At 41.3% G+C, this 26,870-nt stretch overlaps 1 protein-coding gene across 14 annotated transcripts in view; it reads right to left on the bottom strand.

The window, feature by feature from the left end:
• Nucleotides 1-1,513: 1,513 nt before the first annotated feature.
• The window catches only part of LOC110982421 (uncharacterized), a 43,769-nt gene continuing 18,412 nt past the window's right edge, over nucleotides 1,514-26,870 (bottom strand). For 2 of the 14 annotated variants that reach the window (XM_022240797.2, XM_022240805.2), the window contains 7 exons: nucleotides 22,249-22,302; nucleotides 20,405-20,482; nucleotides 16,788-16,835; nucleotides 13,911-13,994; nucleotides 11,475-11,636; nucleotides 10,747-10,865; nucleotides 1,514-7,478 (listed from right to left, as the gene is read on the bottom strand). In XM_022240797.2, the coding sequence (XP_022096489.2) occupies nucleotides 7,472-7,478; nucleotides 10,747-10,865; nucleotides 11,475-11,636; nucleotides 13,911-13,994; nucleotides 16,788-16,835; nucleotides 20,405-20,482; nucleotides 22,249-22,302 (552 nt within the window). In that variant the 3' untranslated portion in view covers nucleotides 1,514-7,471. Of the gene's footprint in view, nucleotides 10,866-11,474; nucleotides 11,637-13,910; nucleotides 13,995-16,787; nucleotides 16,837-20,404; nucleotides 20,483-22,248; nucleotides 22,303-26,870 lie in introns of all 14 variants that reach the window. The other 12 variants (XM_087131485.1, XM_087131484.1, XM_087131486.1 and 9 more) reach the window with 12 other exon arrangements.

Raw genomic sequence — 26,870 nt, 5'->3', positions numbered from 1 at the left:
ACAAAAACACGTGGTAGACTGCATTTGGAAACCGGAGTTATTTTTTCAAAAATCCTGTGCCATGACTGTTTTTTGGCCAATCAGCAGTCTCGTTAAATACATTGTGTGGCATCACGAACTGAGAGTGGGTATTCACATCTTTGTCATGCCTTCAGTTCTTCCACTGGTGCAGCACTGTCGTCGTTGATAGTCATTAAAATGATGATATGCATACCGATGGGGTTTCCAACTTGTCGGTACAACACCGCACGGCATGGATACGACTTTGAGAGACCGGTTTCCGTTAACGACATGTACCTCCTGTTATCACTCCTCTATGTAAAAGGGCCCTTACTTCTTCCAAAAACAGTCTCACTGTCCCCTAAAACTCATTTTACAAATAAGAGAATAACTCATTTTTTTCTGTAACAGTTCTAGTGTTTTCCATAATACCTAAATTTTGCATAATTTGAAAAGCTAACTTACTTAGGAGCCATTCAAAATTTTCAATGTCAAATTTCGATTCGTTCTGAAAATGGTGGGTCAAGGAAAATAATGGAAAATCGAAATTCAATTTTGATTTTAAAAAAAAAAGGATCCTTTGACTTTCCTGAACTACAGTAGGGCTATGCAACCGAACTGAACTTCACGACATGTACAACCATGGCACAGAACACATGTACGAACTGTGCACATGTGCGGAGACACATTAACATACAGTATTTACTTTACATGTGTAAGTACACATGTACATGTACGTGCATGCAATGTCATATAGTACACTGCACCGGGAGTTTGAATACTGTACAACCAAATCACTTTTTTGTTGATCGAAAATGGGGGTGGCTGGGTCAAAAAAAAAATCAAAATTTAAAAAATTGAAAATTTTGCATGGCCTTTTAATTGGAAAACAGCGCCATGTATTAAGATTCAAATTCCCAAACTGGCACTGCTAAAACAGAGAACATGCATGGTTCTAGTAGTTGTTCAGCAAGTTCCAGTTTAATTTGCAAGGCCTGTACCTTGCATTTGAGTCAAAATTTTGCGATATCAATACAAGTACGAAACTTGGTAATTTTGCACTACCAAGTTACAAATGGTAAATTATATATTATATTTTAAACGTTACAGACCAACCCATTTATGATTACAGATACTTACTATAAAGCACTTTATGAAGAAAACTACCAGTGCCACTCATGTTAATAGGCAATGAACTCAGTTAACGGTATTCAACACATTTATTATCAGGATACAGAAAACAGGTGGAGTTTTTAAGAGTAGTTTTAACAGTCTGAATAGGGAGTGAAACTTGGATGTGGGTCTGAGATTCCACACCATTCTTTGGGACCTGCAACGGAGAACGCTTTGTCACCTTTTCTAGGTTTTCACTGGACGTACCAGCTAAAGATGAAAAATCCTTCCCAAGCTGGTTAGCGCTGAGCCAATCTCGGACTAGATCTCACAAATAATTTGAAAATAAGATGTTGATGCAACAGGGCAAAAATTAAAGTTGAACTCAACAAGACGCTCCTTTTAATTGGCAAAGCACCTCAGGTCATTTATTTCAATATTAACATCCGGTCTTATTACATTGATCATTTTGTTTTTCCTCCTAGATGTACATCATTCGTTAATACAAGTATAGAAAATACGGGTACCATACTGTTACCAGAGTTTCAATTCCAAAAGTATTTGTCGGCGTTCTTTTCTGTACAATTGAATCGTCAGTCAGGTGAAATTACAGTCACAAGTTTACATCATAACCATTCTACATTTTAGACATTGAAACCATTTAAAATAAAAACACAGGTCTGTTGTCAGATGTCCTGTGTCTGAATGTACAATATGTCAATCAAAAGTGATTGAATGGTATATACATGTACATGTATGTACCATAAATTTCTCAGCTGGTAACCTATCACATGATCTTTACAGTGTATAACCAGGGGGTTGACACTTGTTCAGATTTAGTTGGTACCCATTCAGATTTAGTTGGTAAGTTGGTACCCTGGTTGTAACTATTGGTTCAGCCCCGTGGCACGCACTGAAAACCAGTGATCATGGTTTAGTTTCTGCAACAAGCTACAGTTCTGCTTGGGTACCAGTGGCAACATGGCTGACCAGCGCTAGTGATTTTAAAAGACTGAAATCTGAACAATTAACTAAAAAATCTTTTTGTCCAACCTGGTGAATAAGATTGTTATTTAATACTTTTTAAAAAACATCAATTTGAAGCAATCAAGATATCAACTTTAGTTCAAAATGTGACCTTTATACAATCAAGCAACAGCCTCCCTTGTGGATTTGGTCAGTTTCCTTGGTTAGACAAAATGCTCGAAATACCAGTCACTGCCTTTGTATACAGCCTAGTACCCCAGGGCAAAGTGATGCTGTAACACTGATTTCTGAGAACAGAGGACAGCACCAGCCCACAAGCCATCTGCAACCATGCAGAATTGAAGGCTGCATTCACAACGGACACTGCTGTCCAACTGTGGCTGCTTCCCATTGTGAGGACTTGTGATTGACTGAGGACACAACTATGGGAAACATGTCCTCAGTCATTCCCTGCCTTGCCTGTATGCTGTCCTCCATTTTAGCATGGATTCTCAGCGTCTTTAAATGTAATTCTCTGCTGAGCTAGCACACAAATTTGGCACTTGCCCTGTACAATGCCATGCTCACTCAAGAAGTACGCGAACTGTCAGTAGAGATCACGCTCACACAATCAACAGTAAGCAGAGCCTTGAATTGGGCCTGGCCAATTTCTCGGAGCAGATCATAAAACGGGCAGGGCATAAATGCATTTGCCTCCCCATGATGCACCTGTAGGTATCATTCAAGTCTTGACAATCTAACCTACAATGTATCTAAAACCTACTTCTCATAAAATGTTCATTGTAAAGCAGTCGGTAAACATAAAAGTCAAATTATTAAATCACTCCACCAATGGCATTCTCAGGTGACGTACATGTATCAAAAATAGAGCAGATGTGCATTCCAATTGCTTCAAAGTTGTAACGTAAAACTTGCAGAGGTACTGGAATTTTTTTCCTTTCCCCTTCATTTTTGTTGTTGCATAATTCAAAACAACGTTCCATTGCATTTCCAGAATGGTATAAAGGCCAATGAACTGTGTCAGTCACCAGAGACTTATCAGATTGTCACCTCTTTTGCAGTCTGTGCAAAAAGCAGTCAATGAATAGTAAAGAAAAGAAATGCTTTGGTCCATTCTGTGGATATATCCCCTTGCCATACACTGAGCCTATTAATGGCCTAATCCCTGCACTAAGCAATCTGTGTTTCGTAGCTGTGATGGCCACCCATGTTCCATGCTACCTCTTGTGAGGACCAACACATGTTGTGAGCAGGTGTATGAGCCCTCACACCTTTGTTACAATTTTCCTAACACAGAGGATATCTTCCTCCAAGATAGTTCACAGGGTACCCTGTCCTTAGGGGTTCTTCTGTATTGCTGTGACCAAAGAACATTTTCCGAACTGATATAATTTGGGATCTGTGCCCAATTGTAAAAACATGCCGTCATCATTGACGATGGAATCCCACAGGGATGCAAGGAATACTATGTGTGGGCAGTCAAGTCAGTCTCAGGTCTTTACACAGGACTTGTTCATGAGACTCAGGTAAGCAGGTCCAACTTGCTGTATCTGATTTGCCCAACAACCGCCACTCCAAATTCAAATCGGTGGCATTTTCTGCCTTGTTTTTAAGTTTCATATACCCGAAAGGACCAGATCTCCATTCTTAAAATCAATTTTTAATAAAAAGAAATTCCTCCATGAAAATTGGTGTGTGCAATACAAAAGGAACAAAACACACAACTCAAAATGACAGAACATGGTCCCACTTTTGGCATTGTTTCCTTCATGAATATTTATGAGCAAAGGATTAACATTCATGCATGATTAATTTCTAGTACTATTTTACACCACAGCATGTCTGCACAGAATCTACTCTTAATGCATGCACACCTCTTCTCTCTGTCATTTGCTTAATCATAAAAAATAATTTTCACTTTGTATATCATATTTATAACAATTTCATGCAAATATATTCACATCAAAGCACATTTAAAGCAAGCAGCCGAGGGCAAAAAGAAATCATAACTACTGCACATGTCCTAAAGTTGGAAAACTATCTTCAGTTAAGATTCTCAGTGGATCACACTCAACCATACCCACATCCCCCCTCCCCTCTGGCTGAAGAGATTTCCTGAGAGCAAGAACCTGAGTCTGCTTGTAATTTGCAGACGCCATTTCAGCTGGAAATTACAGTGGAAGTAGACACCCCTTATTCCTTCACCTCTGAAAGTGTTCAAGGGGAAGATGTTTGACTCGAGTAGTCTTGACATCACGGTTGAAGAGAGAGGAGAGAAAAAAGCAAACATATAAAAGCCCAACCCAAATGGAGGTGCCAGTACTCCAGTGCCTGGCTGACAATATCCAGGCAAACTCTACAGTTTCTTGCAGGCCAAGATCCCCTTAATTCTGCCTACATGCGACTGAGAAAAAGGCTGCTTAAGATCTGGACCCGCAACATACCATTATTCCATTTTTTTCCATATGATGCACTGTAAAAGTCTCACTTTTGTTTTTTTTTCCGCCGGTCCTTTGCACGATACGTTTTGCGCTTAATTTGGCTAAAAAAATGAACGCGAGGCCCGACTACAAGTAAGACTGAAAGGCATTTTGTGACTTAAATGTCTTTCGAGTTTGAAGTGAAATTTTCATTGCTCATGGTCCAGTTTTCTTGCCCAACAATAAATCAGGAACTGAGAAGAAACTGCCTGGTACAAAAGCTCCATACATGTATATGCACCGCTGACACCAATCTCTTCAATGCCTTTCTTACAAATTTTCAAAATCAGAGTATTGCTGAATAAAGTGATTTATGTACATCAACACAAATGTGATGTCAATATCCTACTCAAGGGTAAACGAGAAAGAAAAACTTATAAGCTAAACTTCAACTTCGGTAAACATGTTTTCATTTGGCATAGATATGTAAATCAGATGCAAATTATTTGAATGCATATTCAGTTCTGCCACAAAGCGCTAAAGCTAGAAATTCATTTATAAAACAAACAAAAAAAATGTCTCAACTAAAATATACCTTCAGCACAAAATGTACCTAAACGTGCTAAATACTGAAGGAAAAAAATCACACCATTTAATTCGTTTGTACAAGGAATTGTTTCAAGGATTTCTTACATTACAAAAATCAAGGCGGTAGTTTTCATAAACTTTACAATCTAGCTTTAATACTTCTGTAAAATAATGAAAATGTTAACAAAAAAACTTTTTTTTTACAGTTCTTGTATAATCTTGGCATAATCTAATAATGGTGAAACGGAAAAACTTCACTATTTTAAATGAACACAACTTTCTTGGATGTCTATTAATTAAGCAATGGTAAATGAATTAATGTGGTCTATTTCATGGCTGCATGAACAAAAAAAAATTCCACTACGCCTAATGAGAGGAGAACTAAATTTGGCTGCTACAAGAAACACGAGAGAGAACATGAGCATAGTATCGTGTGTGTGCGTGGTTGCATGATGGCGGCTTTGTAATTTTTGACTTCAGATGAAATATTGGTGACCTGCCCAGCTCTGTATAAGTGCCTGATGTGAACCGAGGCCTTTGTAACAGAATAGGAAGGTTGCCGGTGCCAAGTGGATGCATGCTGGGATTGTAAAGGGTGTTCTTGCTCTATAATATGGCTGAGATGACTCGATTTGAAATAGCTTCCGGAGAAATGATGTTTTCTTTAACAAGAGCTTTTGCAAGATTCCCTGGACTTGGTTATCTAAGGGAAGAAAGGAAAAAGCCACCGGGGGGGGGGAGCTAGAAAGCCGTACCTCAGAACCCAAAGGATGAGGAAAGTCCGGCTGCCTGACGCAGTTCTACCAACGTGCACTTATAATCGCTAAATCACAATATTTGGTCGCCGTGGCCACCCCTCCCACAAACCTCTTTACGGCTTCATTGAAGACAGTCAAATATTTCCGGCCAGTGCACTTATTATCCCTACATGCTTCATACTAGTCCTTGTGATTTCAAGGGTTATGGCTGATTGATGCGTTGACTTTTGATTCATTTCCAAAATCAGTCTGCCGGAGAGTGAAATGGGAATGATGTTAGCTTTGTGAATGTCATTTGCAGAAGCAATTTCTGGGGGGAAAAAAATGTTAGTTTAAAAAAAAACAACAGGTTCTGTGCTGTAAAAGTGGTTTAAGTGCACTGTGAAGTAGCACCTGGTCTTTGTATCACACCATCAGAAACTGCTGCGTCACATGGAGTCTTGTTATCAGAGAATACACATCAATCACTTCTGCGATTCGGTTCAAATTACAGTGAAAGCTTTGTTGCTGCAGAAATCAACCGGTAACCCAATTATTAACCACAACAACCCTTCAACGGTTATCAGCCTGAGTGCTATCCAATGAGCCCTGTTCTATTTCTATACACGTCATGATGTTGAAAACATTTGTTGGAAAGTGGTAGAATAGTTCTTGCAAGCCAGCCAAAATTTATGCGTAGGCTTACATGTAATTTCCGTGTCTAAACTCACAGAATGGGACACAAAATTCACAAAGCTAGGCAAGACAAATCTGATCTTTCCTTTTTTTCCATCGCATGCAGAACAATTTCACCACGTTAACTGTCGCAGCCAACACAGCAGTCTCAAAAACTATTCACAAATCATGCAGAATTACAAACTCAAATCTTTCTTGTTTTCTCCAACTGAAGAATGATGTACATGTATCTCAACTCTTAAAAATACTGAGCTGCGATTGAGTGGAAATCATCACTCTGAAACCCTCGCTGGTATTAATCCTCGGAGAGTTGAAGACTGTCCTTCAGTTCACAGAGGAGAAAAGCGAGGACTGTGGGCTACTTCACAGAACCCTGTTTTTTAAAATTTCTGGGGTACCTGCATTTCTGCTTGTCCCACACGCACTTTCCTGCTTCGTTTATTCTGAGTGACAACCATTTTACCAGCACTGTGACAAGATTCAAAAATCACATACGATACTTGCTTTCTTGGTTTTAGGCTTATTAACTCTGTCCATAACAAAAACATCACTCCCCCCCCGACAACCCTATCAAAACTTTCATTCCAAAACTTGGCATACCGTCGAACAAGGTAGAAAAAAAAATCATTCCGTTCTCGGAGAATATTCACTTTGCCAGGTTCTTTGCATCTACAACTATGACTACATGTCATTTCATTCCCCCATCCCCCCTTTAGTCCTCTTCAATCCATTATAAGCAAAGCAAAAATAAAAACATAGCTGACGAGAAGGTGAAAAGCAACGGAACGAAAAAAAAAAAAGAGATGACTGGAAAAATTTGACCGACAGAGGATGGATTTACGAAAGTGTGGATGGTATGAAAATACGTTACAATTCCTTGAAAGTCGGGGGTCGACTTTTTGGTGTATGCTCAACACCGCACACAGCGTTTTATTTCCTGAATAGGAAAGAATAAGAGATTTATTTTTAAAAACATATTAAACTCCAATGGTTATAAAAAAAACATGACCAGAGAGACACCGAATCAGAGACTTTTCTTTGTTTATGACTGGAATGTTAAAAATGGGTTGGACTCCCTGGCATCTCTGACTGGAATCTTCCGGAATCATGTGTTATCTCAATTAGGACTGTGATGAAAACCGAGATACGTGTATCTAATTGCAATTGGTGAGTGTGCTGTTCTGCCCCCGCCCCCCAATTTTATTACCACTCTTTGCAAGTTCTGGATGAACTTTTCTGAGACCAAAGCACAACTTACTGTTTTCATAAAAAAAAAATCCCAAGCGACGGGGAATGACAGACAACAAGGGAATGTCTGACTCGCGACATGACTGGAGATTGGATGATTTGCGAGTGATTCCCATTATGTTTGTACACGCAGATAGAGGCTGGAACTAGTCCATGGAGGTGAACGTGAGTGGAGGGCCTAAAAGTGAGCCATGGTCAGGTGCTGCACAAGTGTAACTGCATGACACTGTCTCAAGAGTGTAAAAAAACAGGGCGATGGCCTCAGAAATGTCACACAAATCTTGGAAAAAATGACCACCAAAAAAGGTCTACGTCTGTGCAGTCCGACTTTGTAAATGCCTTGGCATCTTCTTGTTCCAAAAGGTCGGCATTTTCAGCCAACAATAATACCACACCTAAGACAAATCGGATGCAGAACATTAAATGCCATCCGCAACAGGTGATTCCAGAAGATTCTGAGCTGACAAAAAATGCTACAGGAGTTTGAGATGATGACCTGTCTGTCCCTGGTTGCTTCTGGGTAACAGCCAAGGCAATGCATGAGCTGTCCGTCCATGGTGGTTGTCGTCACAAAATTGAGATTACAGGGCCATTACAATTTATACACAACAATGGCATCGCTTGCTTCCTCACTCAACTGTCTCTCATTCTGAGGTGTCATGATTGAAATACACATACTTTGGTAAAGGTCAAAGAGTAACAAATACACAGTGTCGAAATATCTGAGAAGATAGCACCGACTACGAGTAGGCCAAAAAATATGCTACCCAATTACAAAAATATGGTATAAAGTGGCAAACTGGGTGCCAGTAAATCTGTACATGCATTTGCGTAAGGACAAAAGGAGTCTTTTATATGAGGAATGTCATTCTATATTGCTGTAAATTCAAAATAGCATATTTAGTAATTCGTTTTCCGATTTTCAGTCGTTTCAATTTACCAAAAAAATCAAAAATAAAAATAACTTTGCATATCAAAAAATATCTTTATACGAAATGACAAGCCACCTTTCCTTGTCCTGTTTGCGGTGGAATTTTAAACTTGTTCTGTGCAAACTGTGAACATATATTTAGCCCCAATGAAAGGTTCCAAGACTGAATTTTCATGGAAGGGCTCACTTTGACGGGCTCTGCTTTTGAAAGTAGCTCATTAACTCTGAGCCCCAAATACAACCTAAGTGTAACAAGAGAAACAATTTAAATACAGGTTTACTTCGGTCATATTAAACAATGGTTCAACAGTATGAAATATTTTTGGCCTCTGCAAGGTTTGATGGGCTAGGTCCAAATATCGTGGTTGTGGCTAGGAACGGTACAGGCATCTATGGTAAGTGATTCTAGCTACTAGTCAACGGCTGCCAAAGTTGACAGTGCTATAACTAGCCGCAGTCAAACCTGTCAGCCAACATGAAGTTGCGAATCAATGCTTTTGACGAATCGTGTACGACCCTCATTATGCTTCAAATGTAAAGCACAGTCTTGGTACAAGTGTATGGCAAATATACACTTGTCCCATGTGTAATTAAAATGTGCCAAACATGATGGTATGTCTCCGCTACCCACTCCTGACTCCTTCAATCCCGGATGAAAAGGTTCATTTTTCTGTGTCAGCTTGTCTGCATCTCACGGTAGAGAACTACCTGCCAAAGATTCTGAAGGCAGGACTCCGTCCATGTTCTGATTGTGGCCCCCCAAAAAACACACACCAAAGAGAGCCAGTAATATACATGTACATGTATCATCACGTTGGCAGTGCTTCCCAGACGGTACTTAAATTTCCACCAAAATCTCGAGCTCTCCACATTCTGGTTTTCATGTGCTTCAGTGTAGAGGCCACAACTAGATTGAGATCAGAGAGTGATTTCTGTTTTGAAAGGAAAATCGATGTCCATTTTAATATCGAAATCGAGAGGAGCATTTATTTTTTGGTGTCCACTTTTGACTGCACAAGAGGACTAACAACTTTGTCCGAACATACAGTACTCTGTTTCATTCAAACTACAGCCTGTCTGCCCCCATTCACATGGATCAAATACTTTTTGGGTATTGAAACACCTGTAGAAATTTAAAATCGTCAGGGAAAACACTTCAAACAGGAGCACCCTCTTGACTGTTGTTCCATGTCTTGTTCCCTCCGCACGCATCAAATGTTCCGATATACATGTACAGTTGTGTGCTTTTCATAACAGTTCACTTCTACAAACAAAGGCCCCTGTCTGATGATCACTGGAATACAGACTTATTTAATGTTCAGTTTTTGGAATGAAAAAAAAAAAAAAAAGAGTCAGCTATATACAAATTCATAGCTTCTTAATGTCACTTGACTCTGTCTAAAAACATTACGTGTTGGTCAAGTGCATGATTCAATTAAGAGAACTATACTCAAATACTTACATGTAATCTGGTCAATTTTTTTTTTACTTTAATAATATCTGTAACCAGAGGTTTACCGGTATTAACGAACATTTTTGTGACTAGAAATTCCTCTAATGAACAAGTAGCACAAACAAGGAAAGGACCGCTCTCAAAATTGTAATTTAAAAACACTGTATCAATAACCGTCATATTAATGGTTACCACCTTGATACGGAAGGAAAATCTCAGACAAATGAAGACAGAACTACATTAAAAAAACAAAACATTAACAAAATAAAACAACTGGGTAACTACAAAACAAAATGTAGCGGTAACAAATCAAAATCTCTCCCCACATGAGCCTTTAGCAAGGACAAAACTGGTTCTTGTCAACCTCTCAGAGAAAAGGATGCCCGTTAATGTTTTTGTTGTGTTATTTCGGAAAAGTTCTGTGTTTGGCCCTGATGAGTACAAGAACTTGACAACATTCTTAAATTGGAAAATCATAGAAATGACGACCAAAAACAAAATGGGTTTTTAAAGGAACAGAAAGGACAAACAAGACAGTAGTAAGAAGCTAGGATTGCAGCCCTGAATTCTTACAAGTTCTGGAAGGCGTTGTACTTGGACTGCCAGTCGGCGCTGGAAGCCGCTTTCTTCTTCTTCTTGCCAGCGGCTAAGGCTCGGGCTTTGGCCATGTCCGACAGGTCCAGTCCGCCCTTCTGCGTAGAACAAAAGACAAATTATATTCTCCGCTGACTCATTTTTTATGTTATCTGTGAGGCAAGTTCAGACAGAGCCATCTCTAAAACCAATCGGTTGGCTCCCATTCACGACAATTCCACAGGACTTACTCGTAAACTAGCTGGGGAGGGGTACGATCTGCCCCAAAGAATCTTGGCCGTCCCATGCCTGGTCTTTTTAAAACTTGGTATGCATGGAAAGACGGTCATTCTGAGCACATCCATGAAGCTTTAATTCACTCCAACATAGGCTTTTTGTTGTTCTGTCATTTAATGCTTGTAGCTTTACGCTTTGGACCTCCACGCACCGAGCGCATGCCAGTAGGAAAACTTAAAATGTTGCCGCCACCTGTCTTGGGTGGCAAAAATAGGCATTTATTGAGAATGGTAGATTTGATTTCATAAAATGGTGTCAAAACTGGTCATGAGACATTGCAAGAATATACTCTGTAGTCTTGGCACTAAAACAAAAAACACTGCCCTGGCATAGTGGAAATTATCTGGAGGGAGGGGGTGCTTTCATCCTCCCCTCGGGTTTATTTATGGGAACAAAAAAAATAGAAATGAACAATATTTAAACCCGCCAACCTCCTTAGGTCTCTCCGGTTTGGACTCTTTGACCTTCTTATCAGCCTTAGGCTTGACTGGTTCGGGCTCTGGCTCTGGGGGTGGGGGTGCTTTGCTCTTGGAATGGTCAGGCTCATCCACGACTACGGGCTCCGGGGTGGGGGCCCTGGCTGGCTCCGGCTCCTGGTGGCAAAGGAAAAACCGGTGTAAAACATTTGACACTAATATCTCCCTTCGGAGAACTTGAAGAGATTAACCTTGCAAAGACCATTCCCGATCCTCTGGTACGGAGGAAACCAAATACAGATCGTTTCAACTCCCTTCCTGAGAGTGCATCAAGGTCCCATGTAAGTAAGAGTGGCTAGGCCTCTACCTTCCTCAATCCAGTCACCAAAAAAAAAAAAAAAATTTCCTACTGAATCTTCAAGGATCTTAGAGGGTTCAGGATAAACTTCAAATACAAAACTATCCCCAATCTTTCAAAATCAAAAAGGGACCGGAAGGGTTTTACGGGCACTGGAGGGCCACTTTCATATTACATGACATTCCTTGGATGTTTAAGGCAGAGAATGACGACAGTGGGTTTCAGCACAGTGGCAGATATGAGGAAGATTCGTGGAAATCTTGGCAGAAATTCCTTGGAAGCTAGCATGATTAAAGGCAAAAATACTGTGCTGAGTCCATTCTAAAGAAATCTGTACCCTGAAGAAAAAAAAAAAGATGAAAAAAAAAGCAACCTTGGTTTGAGCACAAGTGCTGTTAAAAAAAAGCCAATGATGAGAACTTGAGACGCAAGAACCATTTGGTGTACAACACTGCCTTGTGTGTCATAAAAAAAAAACGACAGGCCCGATTTGCCTTTTTGCCTCTTCGAAGCTAGCTGAGGGGTTTGCGACATTCTGTTTCTACACAGAAATAAAGCTTTTTCTGTCGGCCTTGTTGAATAGACACACTTGGAAACGATTCAGAACTTTGATGACTGCATCTGCTATCCAATTCTTCTTGATGCTGCCGGCAAAAGGAAAACATACCTTCTCAACATGTTAGTACATGTGTTGTTTTCAAGCCCTCTCTAACTAACATACATGAACAACACAAACGCGATTCTGCCAGGGCCAGCAAAGCTGAATGACATTAGAGAAACCCATGACAAATACACGGGAACTTATCCACTTAGTTCTTCAAGCTGCACACTTTCTCTTTTCAATTTTGAAGGTGCCATTTGCCACCAGCTATCATATGCCATTCTCTGTGCAGAGACTGGCAACTAGTAGCTCATTGAGGAAATCACGTTCACTGTGGATTGACGGCTTCTGCAGTAACACGAGAGTGAAAACGTTGGCAGAAAGCCACTTGTAGGCCTCAACAAGTGTCTAGAAGCATTCACAGACTCCCAGATTGACTACGATGCTACAAGGGGGTATGAATGCAAAGCCTTGTGAGGGATTCTAGACCCATCACAGCAACATGTCTGAGCAGAACTCTTAAGCGTTAGAGTCACGAAACCAGCAAATAATAAAAAAGTGGAGACTGAACTTAACAATGGTAACAAGAGACACAAGGAACAAAAGCTACGCATAAGCTGTGATGTCACAAGACTTTCATCCTGATTTGGGAAGTTTTATCTTTCAGTGTTATAATCAAGCTATCACAGGTCAGTCGCATGTCCACCCTAACGTCACAGCTCATACAAATAGCATGAGAAGCACACACATTTGCAACAGTTTATTCCGTTGTTATGGACTCAATTCATAATTCAACCAGTAATAGAGTACCGAAGTGAATACGTGTGTGTAAAACGCATTAGCGCGAGAACCAGCGCGTGCACCAACATGCCCGTATTCCATTCGTTTGCACTGCACTTTCTGGTTCACAGTGATGTCACACTTTGGTACTCTATTGGACAGGTAATTGTCTATCTTGTGACTGACTTCGTTACAACTCCTGGCAATTAAGTATGATTAAAAGAGTTATATTCAGTCAGAATATGTCTACATGACCAGCAGTAAATGCTTCGCAGGTATTTGATAACAGCCATGGACAAAATTTGAAATATTCATTGGAACAGAAAGTCTTCAGTGCTCATTTTGTGGGAAGCAACGGAGCTACACAATGTCCATGGTGATGATTCGATGCCAACTTGAAATTCAGCCAGCAAGCATTCAACCTACAGTAGTATACATGCATGAGTATGCATAATCTCAGATCGCCTTTTAGAATACCTTCACCAGCTTTCCCATGTCCACAGTCGCAGGTTAGATTTCCAGCCTTGTTACTAAGCACCCAGTGTTATTAGCCGGGGGAGGGGGGAAGCGAGGAAGAAGGAAACCTTCCCCTCCCCCATAAGAGCTTGGCTACATAGCCAAGGGGGCTCCCCTCTGGCAAGAGCCTGGCTACGCCTCTGAAAACACCGCTTTAAGGAATGGGGAGGTGGCGAAGTGGTGAGGGGAGTCTTACCGGCTCTGGTGTGGGTTCTCGCACAGGTTCTGGTGTGGGCTCCCTCTCTGGTTCGGGTTCGGGGACTGCTGCAGGCTCTGGTTCCTACGGGGGTGTGTCATGTGTACAGTTTGCTTGTTGGGTTTATTCTGTTTTTCATTAATATTGAACACTCCACACATACACTGCTGCTTGCGAATGATTAAAAACGTCGACAAATCACAAATATGCAAGTCTTATTTTTTTCCCGAGTAATCGTTAAAAAATAATTCCTGTTGCTATGAATTTCCCATGAGATGTTTTGGGCTACATTCCTTTCTTTATAAGCTTCCCGCTTTCAAACTGGTTTTCAATTATTTATTTATTTTTTTGGAGGATCAATCAATGTTTAAAGTCTGCCAGTCAAAATTCTTTGAGCAGATTGACATTAAGAGTCGATTTCAAGCGACACCAGAAGGTATTGATGTGACATTCGAAGTGGCAGGCTCAAACAATTTGGGCTCTCTGCTTAAATAACGTTCACTGCCTCGATTTTGCGATGCCAGACCCCTAGGGCTGTTACTCATTAACAGAAGTTTATCGATTGCATCTGATAAACTGTGACACAGACCGTCCACAAAGATCATGTCGATAATTGCCCAAAGCGATAATTGTGTCTCGTTCAGCACTGAAAGATCTCACATTAAAATTTCTGTCCCAGATGAAAAAAAAAAAGCATTCAAATTTAAGATAAAAAATTGTACTTGCTCCACTCCCTGCAGAAAACCCCTACAAGATGTGTAGAAAATAACAATTCGATGAAAAAACCCCCAAAACAACAAAGAATTTAAAAATACTGCAATACATGTATTGTTTGCCTTGAAGGATCTATGAAACAATGCAAAAATACAAATTATGCATATCATTTGAGCAAGGATTTATAAAAGAAAAAAACCATATTCACTGCCTCATCCTGGCTTCGTGTTTCACGCTTAGTGACTGCTTCCGGAATGTTTTGCAAGGATTGCCTGTTCACAGCTTAAAGGATCATGTGGGGCTGAGTGGAATATGGATTGTGCCCAAATCGAATTCTGTCAAGCGCACACTTGAAACACTTGCATCGGTGTGACCGCACGGTGAGGCCAAATTTGACGGCACAATTCAAAACAACTTCCTTTTCATAAACAGACCGCTTGATTCTAAGCCCTGTGAACAGGAGCGTTCTTGACTACAAGTTGATGCATAATTCAACAAACCTGACGTTGCGTGTATCAGGTCTTCCACTCTTAAAATTAATGCACAATTTGTACAACGTACACTGATTTTTTTTTCTCAAGTGAATTTGGGCATGCATACACTAAAACCGACTTCAAGGACTTCTTATAGACAGGAAGGGTACAGTAATCAGTGACTGGTGAAAAATGTGTACGATTATGTACAAAATGCATACGAGACAAAAATGTGTGAAATTACGCAGAACATGTCAGTAGGGTTAGTGTGATAGTTAGACATACAAAAACCTTCAGTCTTTCGACGGAGAAGAGGAATTGTTATTTAGAGTAATATGTTGGTCTTTCATGCACCACACAGGACTGTTTGCATTCAAAGCAGCATTAGTGTCTTTAATGTGGGGTTTCTGGTGTACCGGTCCGCACCGAACGAAACCAGTTACAAGTCCCCAGAACTACTGTGGAGTTCACACAATGGCTGATACACAAGAATATACAATGTGTTTGTGTCTGATTACTGTGCAATGTGACAGCTCAGGCACTGCTGGCATTGAACTTGTGAATTTGGATCAGCTTACGTGAGATGTTTGTCACGTGAAGAATGTGGGAAATGTCATTTTGCCAGAGGCATCATCTTGGAAAGGGATGAACGGCGTATTTCACAGTATGCAGAAGAACAGCAAGTGAAAAGGAAATGTAAACATGTTCAAGTGGATGAAGTTACCGGTACAATATGTTTGTACGTGACAAGACATTTACATGTTACACAATATCCCCAGTGAAGTTGGCAAGGACGGGGAACATCTACAGTGTGTCTATGAGATCGTTGCACTGGACGGAACAAGTGTGTTTACCAAGTTGAGCCAATGAATTTATTCTGATTGATGGAAATTTCACAGATGCTAGTGTTACTGGAATGTCCACCAGAGGGGGAAAAAAAAACAACCCTCGGAATTTCAGTCCCCTTGAACGCTTTGAAGAATCTGTTGCACTGTACATGTACTTCAATACTGGCATGTCTGGTCCGTTAAAGAGCAGACACAGACTTTATTCCCAAGATGGCCGGTTTGGTCTTGCTCCTCAAATCCACATCATTTCTTGAACACTCTGAAATGGGAGGAAGCCTGACCATTTTACAATTTATAGCCTCACTTAGAAAATATTTGTCATCTGGATGATAAAGGTGAAGTGGCTTTCCATCCATAAACCATTGGTGCAAAAGGATGATCTATACTTTGACTCTGCTGCATCATCTTTGCTCACATTTATTTCAAGTTTTGAGGACAATTTTGACTGGGATTTACTGGCTTTAGATCCCATGAAAGGCCGACTCATGAAAAAGGCCAATACTTCACATTTTGGAGCAGGACCGTGGGTCGTGTCTCTCTGGTTTTCCAGTGAGAATGGTGGGACAATTTGATCCATGTTGAGGATGGCCGGACCAAATCACTGTGGAAATCCCAGCCTGCTTCAGCCCCATGAACCTTTACAGTCAAAACAGTTGTGTGTTCGACAAGGACTCTGGCGCAGGAGAGGACTGTTAGTATGATCACGACAAACTTGTTAGTCTGAAGCTGTACACATGAAGTGACCTGGAGAGGATGATTTGAATTTCAAACCGTGTTTTGGGTATAATTAGCTTTTTTGTGATTGGTGCGATGGGAGAACATTCAGACCAGGCGTGTCTTACCGGTTCTGGAGTTGGCTCTTTCTCGGGTTCTTTCACAGGTTCTGGTTCCTGGGTGAATGTTCACAGACAGTGTTACTGTGCCTTGTTTGTTTGATTCCATATGCTAGGGTGTCTGATTTCAGGCCCCTGCCACTAACATTTGACCCTAACCCCCCGGAGACTGTGAAAAATCCTGTTAATAACTCTTTAATTTGGGGGTTTGAGAACTATTTGGGTAAATGGATTACAGTACAAGATGGCCCACGCTTTCACTTGGTCATATCACTCTAATGAGGACACTTCACAAACGGCATGCGGAGTAGGATTATATCAGCATCGTGAATGAGGGCTTCCCCCATTACTCTATCACAGTTTCATCGAGTCCAACAAAGCGCATGCATGTTTAACCAGAAGGGGAAAACACCGAGCAGCACAACTTTGCAAGTGCACTGGCCCACTGACAAGACAAGTGCTGCAGGGGAGCAGAAATTGGCCGATCGGAAGAAATGCTACACGCACGGAACACGCCTCACTCCACTTTGAAGGAAACGTGACTGCACACGTGTAGCCTTGACTACTCTCAATTCCAAACCAATGACACAGTTCTAGTTCAGAGAACATGCCACAAGGTCACGGTTGCATTCTTTTTTTGGGGGGGGGGACGTCACCAACTGGTATGTGAGAATTCCGATCAATGAGGGCCCTCCCCGAAGTAGTGTCCCTCCCACACACATTCTTTCAGTGAGATTACATGCTTGCTCATTTTCTTCAACAGTTGAACTAACGTTTTAAATCAGTAATAAAATTGGGCCATCTCTTGAGCTGACAGGATAAATGTACGCGCAGGATGGGTATTTAATGAAGGCCCACTGGTTACCGGTATGTGTACGGTGCATGCACAGTTGGGGCCAAATGTTTACACACCCATCACAGAACAGTTTTCCTTGAATTTCACAACTTCACTCATTCCTACCAACTTTTCTGTTCCTTAGGACAGACAAAGACGGGTCTCTTCATGTACGCAATGTACATGGTTCATGCCCCTAATAAGTATAAACACTCAGATGCATGTATGATCGATAATTCTATTTATACAAAACATACAAATTACCCCACACCGTATTATTTAGCGTCACTTTCTGTATTTTTTTGGAATATCTCATAGTTGCAGTGGACCACATTCTGAAGTGTTTTTGAACAACAACACCGGGGTAGATGTAAATTTTCATTAAATAATTTTCAGAAATATTAATATTTTGAACCATAATGTCTCTGAGTATTTTCATCTGAAGAACACACTGTGAATATTAAGAAGAAAAAGTCAGCCGAACTATTTCAAACAGCGACAAATTGAGAAAAACTGTTTTTCTACCAAGTGTACGTACATGTAGGTACCGGTAGGTATAGGCATTCACTGCGTTCAGAGGACAAGTTGTTTTGTTAGGGAAATTTGAACCGAGTTGGGGGCACATTTCCGAGTCCCCACAACATTTTCGATCCCCACAAAATAGGTGAAATGTCGACGGTGTGGGAATATGCAAACCGTTTGCCCCAACTGTACCGTACATGTACATGCACCTGCTTATTGTGTTGCAATCACACGAACTCGGCACTTGATGTCAATACAATATGTACCAGTACATGAATCGCTATCCCCAGCTGCCTACATTTCTCTGCCACCCACTCGTCCCTCAGTCAGGTCACTGCCACTTGTTTTTGTGTGAGAGGGCTGCACTTTAGGAGGCATTCCACGTATTTGGGATCAAAGGTTGCTCGGGGCAACAAGAGAAATTTATTTTTACCCACAGAGTAGGGTCAAAATGTTAACATTTTTATACTCATGGAGTGTGGGCTGACAAAGCTGTTTCTCGGGGAAATCAAATAATGGTTGTTAAGTCCCGCAGTATAGATAACAAAGTCTGTCAAGCTGAAAGAAGACGATAAATGGATCGTGCCAGATACTGCTCAACCCTTGGTCTTTTCACCCCCTCGATAGAGGGCCTCTGCATCTGCAGGCACATTCATGAAGTCAATAAAGAGAGAGCAATGGCTCATAACTGGAGATTGCCACATCCTGGACAAGTTGGGGCAGAATGGGACATTCAACAAGACCTCCATGTGAACCCCGAACTGTGGTCTGTTTGATTACGCATTCCTCCCTCAAAGGGAAATGCGAGGACTCTGGATTTGTTAGGGAAGAATGAGAGTGTACGAAATTAAACCGTGGGGTCACCGGAGGTTTTATACCCCAAGGTACTGGTAACCCACATTTATAACTGTGTTACTCCTTGCAAAACCTCCAGGTGAATCTCACGTGACCATCTGTTTGGTTTTGCACCCTCCCCTTACAAGAAAATGTGTCCACGCTGTGGTTAAGGTGATCATGCAAAGGAACTGTACATGTTTCAGTGAACTGGCTTAACCACATACATGTATTGAGTACCAAAGTGAATACATCACACGCACAAATGTGTGTGTAAAAAGCATTAGCGCCAGAACCAGCCCATCAGCCAACTCATGCGCACTCCCTTCGTTTGCATGGCACTTTCTGGTTCACAGTGACGTCCCACTTTGGTACTCTGTACAACATGTACATTGACATGTATACATGTACAATTACCGGTTCATACACGGGTAGGTGCACAGAATGTACATGTACACGTAAGCAGCTGGATTTTAACTTTTTGTGAAACAATTAAAATGTGAATCCTGAGGTCTGAGTCCCCACAACATTTGAAGTCTTCCCCTCTTCCCCAGAACTACATGAACTGAATGTCATGTGAGCAGTTATGGAAACAATACCTTGCACTCATGAGAAACAAGACTGTACATGCATATCAACAGTGTGAGTGTAACCAACAAACCAACAAACAGAAATATGACTTGTGGTATTAACAGGAAGGGTCCAACACAGATCTAGGTCAGATGATTCTGACAATATAGCCTGAAATTTCAGGCATTCGGGAGGGCTTTTATGTCTGTGCACTCACTGTAAGGCGCATTCATGTATCTGGTAATGTTGTATGAAAATTGAAATAAGGCTTGAAATCAGGTTACTGCTGGAGGACCTTGAACCTTGCAAATGTATAAGATCACAGCTCAAATATTTTTACCAGGTCTGAGTTGGCTTTTCGGGAAAAAAAAGAAAGCAGTAGACAGAAGAATCTCCGACAGGTGGGATTCAGATAAGTGCGAAGACTGTGCCATGCAGCCACAATGGCAAGCAGCCCGACACATTTGCTCCTATGAACAGAAAATGCCGTTTCTCTCTGGCAACCGTACAAGTTGGAATAAGGATGACTTCTTTCAATACTGTACATGTACTCGTTCATCATTGCGTGTTGTACAACAAACCTGAGATGTTGGGTCATGTCAAACATTTAACAAAAATTAATGTCATGATAATGGCAGACAGCTGGACAAGATGTTCTCGTACTGAATACATGTAAACATGCGTCACACGATGTGTACCATACACTTATGTGAGGTTGAGTTTCACTCTCACTGTCAGACTGTTAATTTTTGGAAATGGGTTAATGACTGACCATATACACAGACATGTACAAGTGTGTTATTGAGAGGTGAAAGTGTTTACGACATGTTAGAAGTGTGAGTCGGGGGGATGTGTGGACTCTTACCGGTTCTGGTGTGGGTTCTGGTGTGGGTTCTGTTGTGGGTTCTGTAACAGGTTCTGGCACAGGTTCTGGCTCAGGTGCCTACAGAATTGTCAGGTAATATTGTACTCAATATTTTTCAAACAACTCACAACAGGGATGTGCATGTGTGCACATGTCACAGTCTGGCTACATGTATTTCATGAAATCCTGCCAGAGTAATCTGCGGGACATGTGTCAAGTGACCAACATGTAAAATGCACATTGTGAATGACACTTGAATTTCAAAGCATGCTTTCATAAATAATTCTGAAATCCCTGAGGACTTATACAGCTATGGCCACGCTGCCACTTTCAGAGTGTGACAGGCTTTCAAGCAAAAGTGATCATGTACAGTGTACGTGTATCTTTTCTTCAAAACACATGCGCGCCATGTGCAAGTAGAGTCAGCCATACAGCTCAAACCACTAAACTACGGTACACTTCGTCAACTACCTTTCACCTGCAAAAAGGTCACATTTTGATAAACCATCCTGCTTACGGACATCAGGGCTTCATTACTCTGGGAATGCAATAACTAACTAAACCCAACCTTTCACCAACTCTAGGCTCATAAATGCCCAAGCCCTTATGTGCACTACCCAAGGCATGAATGCAGACATGATAGAAAACAAGTCAAGTTCATTCATCTAGCTCAAGAACATAAAAATCCTTGCAGCTCAACTGGCTCATTGCTGCTCTCAGCCGCTGCCGAATCAACCCTCAGACACTTATCTGTGTCTGACGCGACAGGTAGTGGAGAAAAATGTAAATGTGCCATTAATCGAACCCCGAATCACGCTGACCTTTTCAAAGGATTTGAGGCTGTCGTATTCCTAGATCCCCACTCTTGCTGGTACATGTACATGTATTTTGATTTTCATAAAGCTGTGCCCTGAATTGTGAGGAACAAAATGCTTTGGCTCGCTGAGCATGAAAGTCAAGGCAGAGCTGCACATCTTTATATCGACTGCCATCAACCTGCTGGTACACATACCTACGGGTTCATACAGCTGTGAGGTGTAATTTTTAAAAAAATTGAGAGAGTGACCATACTGTAGAGTGGCATTTTGCAAGTGGACCAACCTGTTCAAGTGGTACACGCGTGCCTGAAATTTTCAACCAAATGTGCACGAACAGAAAGTGTACACGGGTAGAGATTGTACGGTGTGCATGGTTTCCAACTTAATGTGCACAACCCCACAGCCTTGGACTAGTTCAGAAATGGCAACGTGTGTGTGCGACCCATTTTCAAAATCATCATCGGATTACAGGGACAACGTGCATGTGAGCGTGATGGGGACCACAGATGTCGTAGCAACAAATTCTTTTCCCAGTGACTCAGACCAAACAAAACAAATTGTTCCAAAATGTGCACAAACCCACAGCGTGTCAATAGTTCAGAATGGGCAACGTGTGCATATGAGACTCATTTTTAACAAAATGTGCATTTTAAGCTCACCGTCCGCACTGGTTCAGAAATGGCATGAAAGTGGTGTGCAACCAAATTTCAATTGACTACAGTGTGTAGTTCAGAAATGGCACAGAGTGCATGGGGCCTGTTTGCAACTGAATGCGCACAACTAAGCTGCCTTAAAGAAATGACATGGAAGTGTGTGTGACCCATTTCCAACTGAATGTGCAGTAGCCTACAGCACTCTTTTCTTGCCAAAGCACGTGCTGGTGAAAAAAATAAATAAAAATGGTGTCAAGGTGTTCACCATTCATTTTGTAATTCTTTTTTGAACGATGGGGAAGTGTAGTGTACAGAACAAACGATCAAGGGGGAAAAAAAAAAAGAACAAAACACAAAATCATTGCATGCATACCGGTTCCGGTGTTGACTCTCTCTCGGGTTCTGATTCTCGCTCTGGTGAAGAATCCTTCAAAATCAAGAAAAATAATCCAAATCAAAAAATGAAACATGCGCAACGCAAAAAACACACAAAAAAGCAAGCCAACATACAGTTTGAAAAAGCGGCTGCTGACTTGAGTGATGGCATTGTACATGTGACAAGAAATGAAAGCCCACACCTGCCATCACCTGCCTTTTAATAATGTACATGTACACTGTATGCATGCACCTACGTGTAATGTTTTAGGCATTGTGCACATGTACAAGTACGTGTGGTGTACATGTACATGCACTGAATTTTTCCCTTTCTCTCCTGGGGGCATGTTGCTTAACACAGCATATTTTCGTGCAAACGAACACCTGATGGCTGACGATCCTTACTTATTTATGGCCACTTGGGCTCTTCCGCTCACGAACGGCGATGAAATTCCCAAGCTGCTCGTGTAGAGATCCATAGCACTGTACCTGCCACGGGCAAGCCTACGTCAAGACTGTCTATCTCTTTTGTCACATACACACGAGAGACATCCCGCTCAGGTATCCGGGACAGCCCTCACTGGTGTTTTTTTTAACTCGTCTGGACATTTCTGTGCAAGTACATGTTGCAATTATGACTGCATGTAATATACATGTACGTACATGTACGCATCACTATGTATGCATGACTAAGCAAGACATGTTCAGACAGATTTTTAACTGGGAGGGGGGACATCTGGCCATCATTTGGATACCTTGGCTGTGTTGAACACTTCTCTTCTACTCTGACATATTTTGTATGTGAAACTATTGACTGAAGACTGCAGACGTATACATGTACCGGTGCCAACCATGCCAACTGTTCCAAAATTTTGAACAAACCCCTGCTTCAAGACTCAAGTTACACATTGTTATTTAAAGCAGAGCATCGAACCGACGGTAAAGCGTGGTAAAGAACCAAACATGTCGCGGTATCTGTACATGTACCAGTAAATGTATGCAGACTCTTGTAATGGGACACCTTGCAGTACCCAGCTGTTCACACTGGGAACAGTAGAGTACTTAACCCACATGTACAGGAACTTTCAAAGGCATTCCAAGAGGTTCCCTGAACTGAAGAATGATCACTTGGTAGGGCAAATGGATAGGTGATACATCCCACAGCACTAAAGTCACCGGAGAACTTCCTCCTAGCTTCGGCTCAGGGATGTAATTGGACATTTTCCAGTAAATTTGGGTGATTTATCCCACAATGCATCCTATTTTTGGTTGACATCATGATACGTTCAGTAGTAGGCCACCACGCACACACTGACCACAATTTCCCTGCACAGCAACTTGTACATGTGTGTGTTGTACACTGTGCATAATGTATACATGTACATGTATGTGGGCCTTGTACGTTACCAGACGGGGGAGGGGTTGCCAAATTACATACGTACATGTATGTACACTGTACTCTGGTGCAACTATTCAAGATATGGCGTGGGGAGTCGGGTTAGCGTGGTGGTTCTTACCTTGCCTTCCACCTCTGTGGTCCGGGTTCGAATCCCGGCCCGGTCCACATGTGGATTGGGTTTACAGTTCCTACCTGATTCCGTGGGTTTTACCCAGAAATGTCTTCTCTGGGGTTTCCCTCCAACCTCTAAAACTGTAACTGCTTCTCATTGTCTCCTCTCTACAGGTTTTGTCGGGCTTGCGAGCTACCGTACAGTGCCTAGGGCACTTTTGAGGAATTGTTGGTGTCATTACCAGAAATGATTAATAATAATAATAATAACAATATTTCACAATTTATTTAAAACCAGAAAATCACTGGTAGAATTACGAAGGACTTCAGTCTGTTAGGGAAAATATGGCATGTATTTGTACATGTAGTTCTCAACTCCTAACAAGGAAGGGGTAGGGGATGTTTCCATGCTTCCTGTTAGGATGAGCTCCACACTGTGTGAGCCAGCGTAAAGACAAGGGGGTAGGGAAACAGGGACCATGATCTCCTCCCTCCCCCCGAGCAAGACTTTGTTTCGCATGTGAAAGATGACAGAAGGGCGTCTACTTCATTCCCCTTCCATTCACAAGCGTGAAAAAAAGCCAAAAAATTAAGCTCCACCCTTCAGGAAATCCAGAAAAGGCCCTAAAGCAATTCTGCTCAGCTAAAAAAAAAAAAAAAAAGGTCGCCCTTGGCCAAACATGGCCACTGAAGTACATTTACAACATGACGACGGATGTACATCAAACAATACCACGCCGCTGCCCAGTTGGTCATCAGACTTTCATGACTCTGGGATGGCCTCTAAATTCAATTTGAAAAACACTGAATTTACATGTACATACGATGTACAGGATATTACCCCTGTACATACCGGTACATGTCTTATGACAACAAGAGCTTGTCCTCATAGCACTGAGTGGTATAACCATCACCTTATCTGACCTATTTTTAGTTTCCTTGTTTTTTGCTCTATGTATCGGTATCCTCTCAGCTGTGGTACTGCCTTTTTGCTGTACAGTACACTCACTGCCGAATCACAATTCCTCAGATCATGTGTGGGAGGTTTAAATGCAACAAGTTCATGATTCAGAGTCAAAAATCAAATGGGGGGGGGTGGGAAAAAAGGGTCAGCCTTAAATTCACTGGATTTTTCTTTCAACATGAACACGTGTGCACCAGAATATGTACATGCAGTTCCAGACCTGGTTCAAGTTTTGCACCTCTGTCTGCCGTCTGGAAATGAGTCATGTTTCACATTAGACTTGTTTTTTTCTTTTTTTCCCCTGCTTATATAAACGTAATTGTTCTGAAATCAACACATTTGAACGTACATGTACCACATGTGCAATGCAGAAAAGCATTTCCTCAAAATCAACTGAATAAGATCAACAAACCCCGGCATTCATTATCCATCATCAATGTACCATAGACTGGCGTGCATACATACATTTACATTTACATGCATCACACACTGTACACACGTGTGTTTATACAGGGCAACTTGGAATGGGCAGTTGACAGGTTCAGTGTATGACATGTTGACCGGTATCCACAGTCAACAGGGAACTGAAGAACATGACACACCGGTCATCCCAGTCTACATAAACAAATACAAAATGTATTTTAAACTGGTTCCAGAAATGCACACAGGTACATGTACCAGTAATGTTTTGTCATTACAGATTAATTTTATTCAACGTGCGTTTTTCCGTTTTTCTTGACACCATTTAACAGTGTGCACTTACAAGTTCAAGTGTAACTTGTACACGTATTTGCACGAGACCAATTAAGAATAAATGTGTTTTTTTCCTATGACACGACAGTTGAAAACGGGGGAGATAGGAAGGAAAAATGGTAAGGGTACGTGGTCTGTATACTCATTCAGGGTGCAGTCAAGTGTTAATTGGTTCACAATAAGAGCAAGAGAGGTCGGATGCCATTTCTTTCAGATGAAATGAACAATACTTTAACTGGTACCAGTTGTGTGAGTTGGTCTGATGCACCTGTTTTGCACCACATCTAAATGTACATGTACAATAGACACATTTCTTTCCTATTGCATATATTCCCCAAATCCTCACGCCCCCCCAAAAAAAACAAGTTTACAGAGGTGCCGTCAGAATAGGGTAGGACTTAGATTGATAAATAGGAAGCAAAACTACAATGTACATGTCTGTGTACATTTCTGGGGAATTCTTTTGAAATTACAAATTTGTTTTCTGTCCATGCAAAAACAAGTGTGTTTTTCCTGTCTCTTTTGTTGACGAGCAAGTGAGAATTGACAGGTTCAAGTGTAACTTGTCCGTGTTTGAGCACACAGTCAGTGAACAGTACCAGGTAAATACCGGTATGTAAGTAAATGAAGGCTTTTATGTGAAGCATACCATACGTGTGCATGTACATAGACTGGTACTGTATACATGTCCAGTGTACATACATGTACATGTATCAGGAATTCATTTCATGATTAACCCTAACACTCCTCAGTCCTCCAACAGGTGAAGGATTGAGGAGGGTTAGGGTTAATATTCAACTTCAAAGGCTCTATGGGAAAACCAACATTTCTCTGTAAATATACCCACATCTCCGTACACGTACATGAGGGTAACAAACTAGTAGGGAAACATTTGCACATAAATGTGTACAGTCTGGGTGCAGTAAAGCATGGATACGACGAACGATGCTGTGGAAGCTCAATAAATAATTTAACATGTGATTATTAAAAATTCACGGGGTTCCGTGCTGCTTCCTCCACAAAAAAAAAAGATGTTTCTCTGGAAGGTAAACAAATTCTGTTCGATAACGACCAACGAAAGGAAAAAAGGTACCTCCTATAGACTAATAAAAAATACTTTAAAAATATATTTTAATAAGATAAAATATTAAAATATGACAGAATATGGCCATTGATGCGCGCAGGTGTTATGGTATATGTATGTGAGTGTTACACTTCTCTCTGATCAACAGAGTGTTGTGACTTGCCAAAATGCATGCCCAGGATGAAACCTGACTGCCAAGGCCCTCCACGAATGGCGTCTCCTCAGATTTGGGTCATTCCAGAAATTAGGGGTCCAAAAGGGTGACATTTTTCTGTCCCTGTTACATCTGACCTGGTAATTTGCATTAAT

Source organism: Acanthaster planci, linkage group LG21 (assembly GCF_054643075.1).
Source record: "Acanthaster planci isolate LZ-2023a linkage group LG21, COTS_SCS, whole genome shotgun sequence".
Classification (NCBI taxonomy): Eukaryota; Metazoa; Echinodermata; class Asteroidea; order Valvatida; family Acanthasteridae; genus Acanthaster; species Acanthaster planci.
The sequence above is the reverse complement of the archived record's forward strand: the minus strand, read 5'-3'. Positions and strand labels throughout refer to the sequence as shown.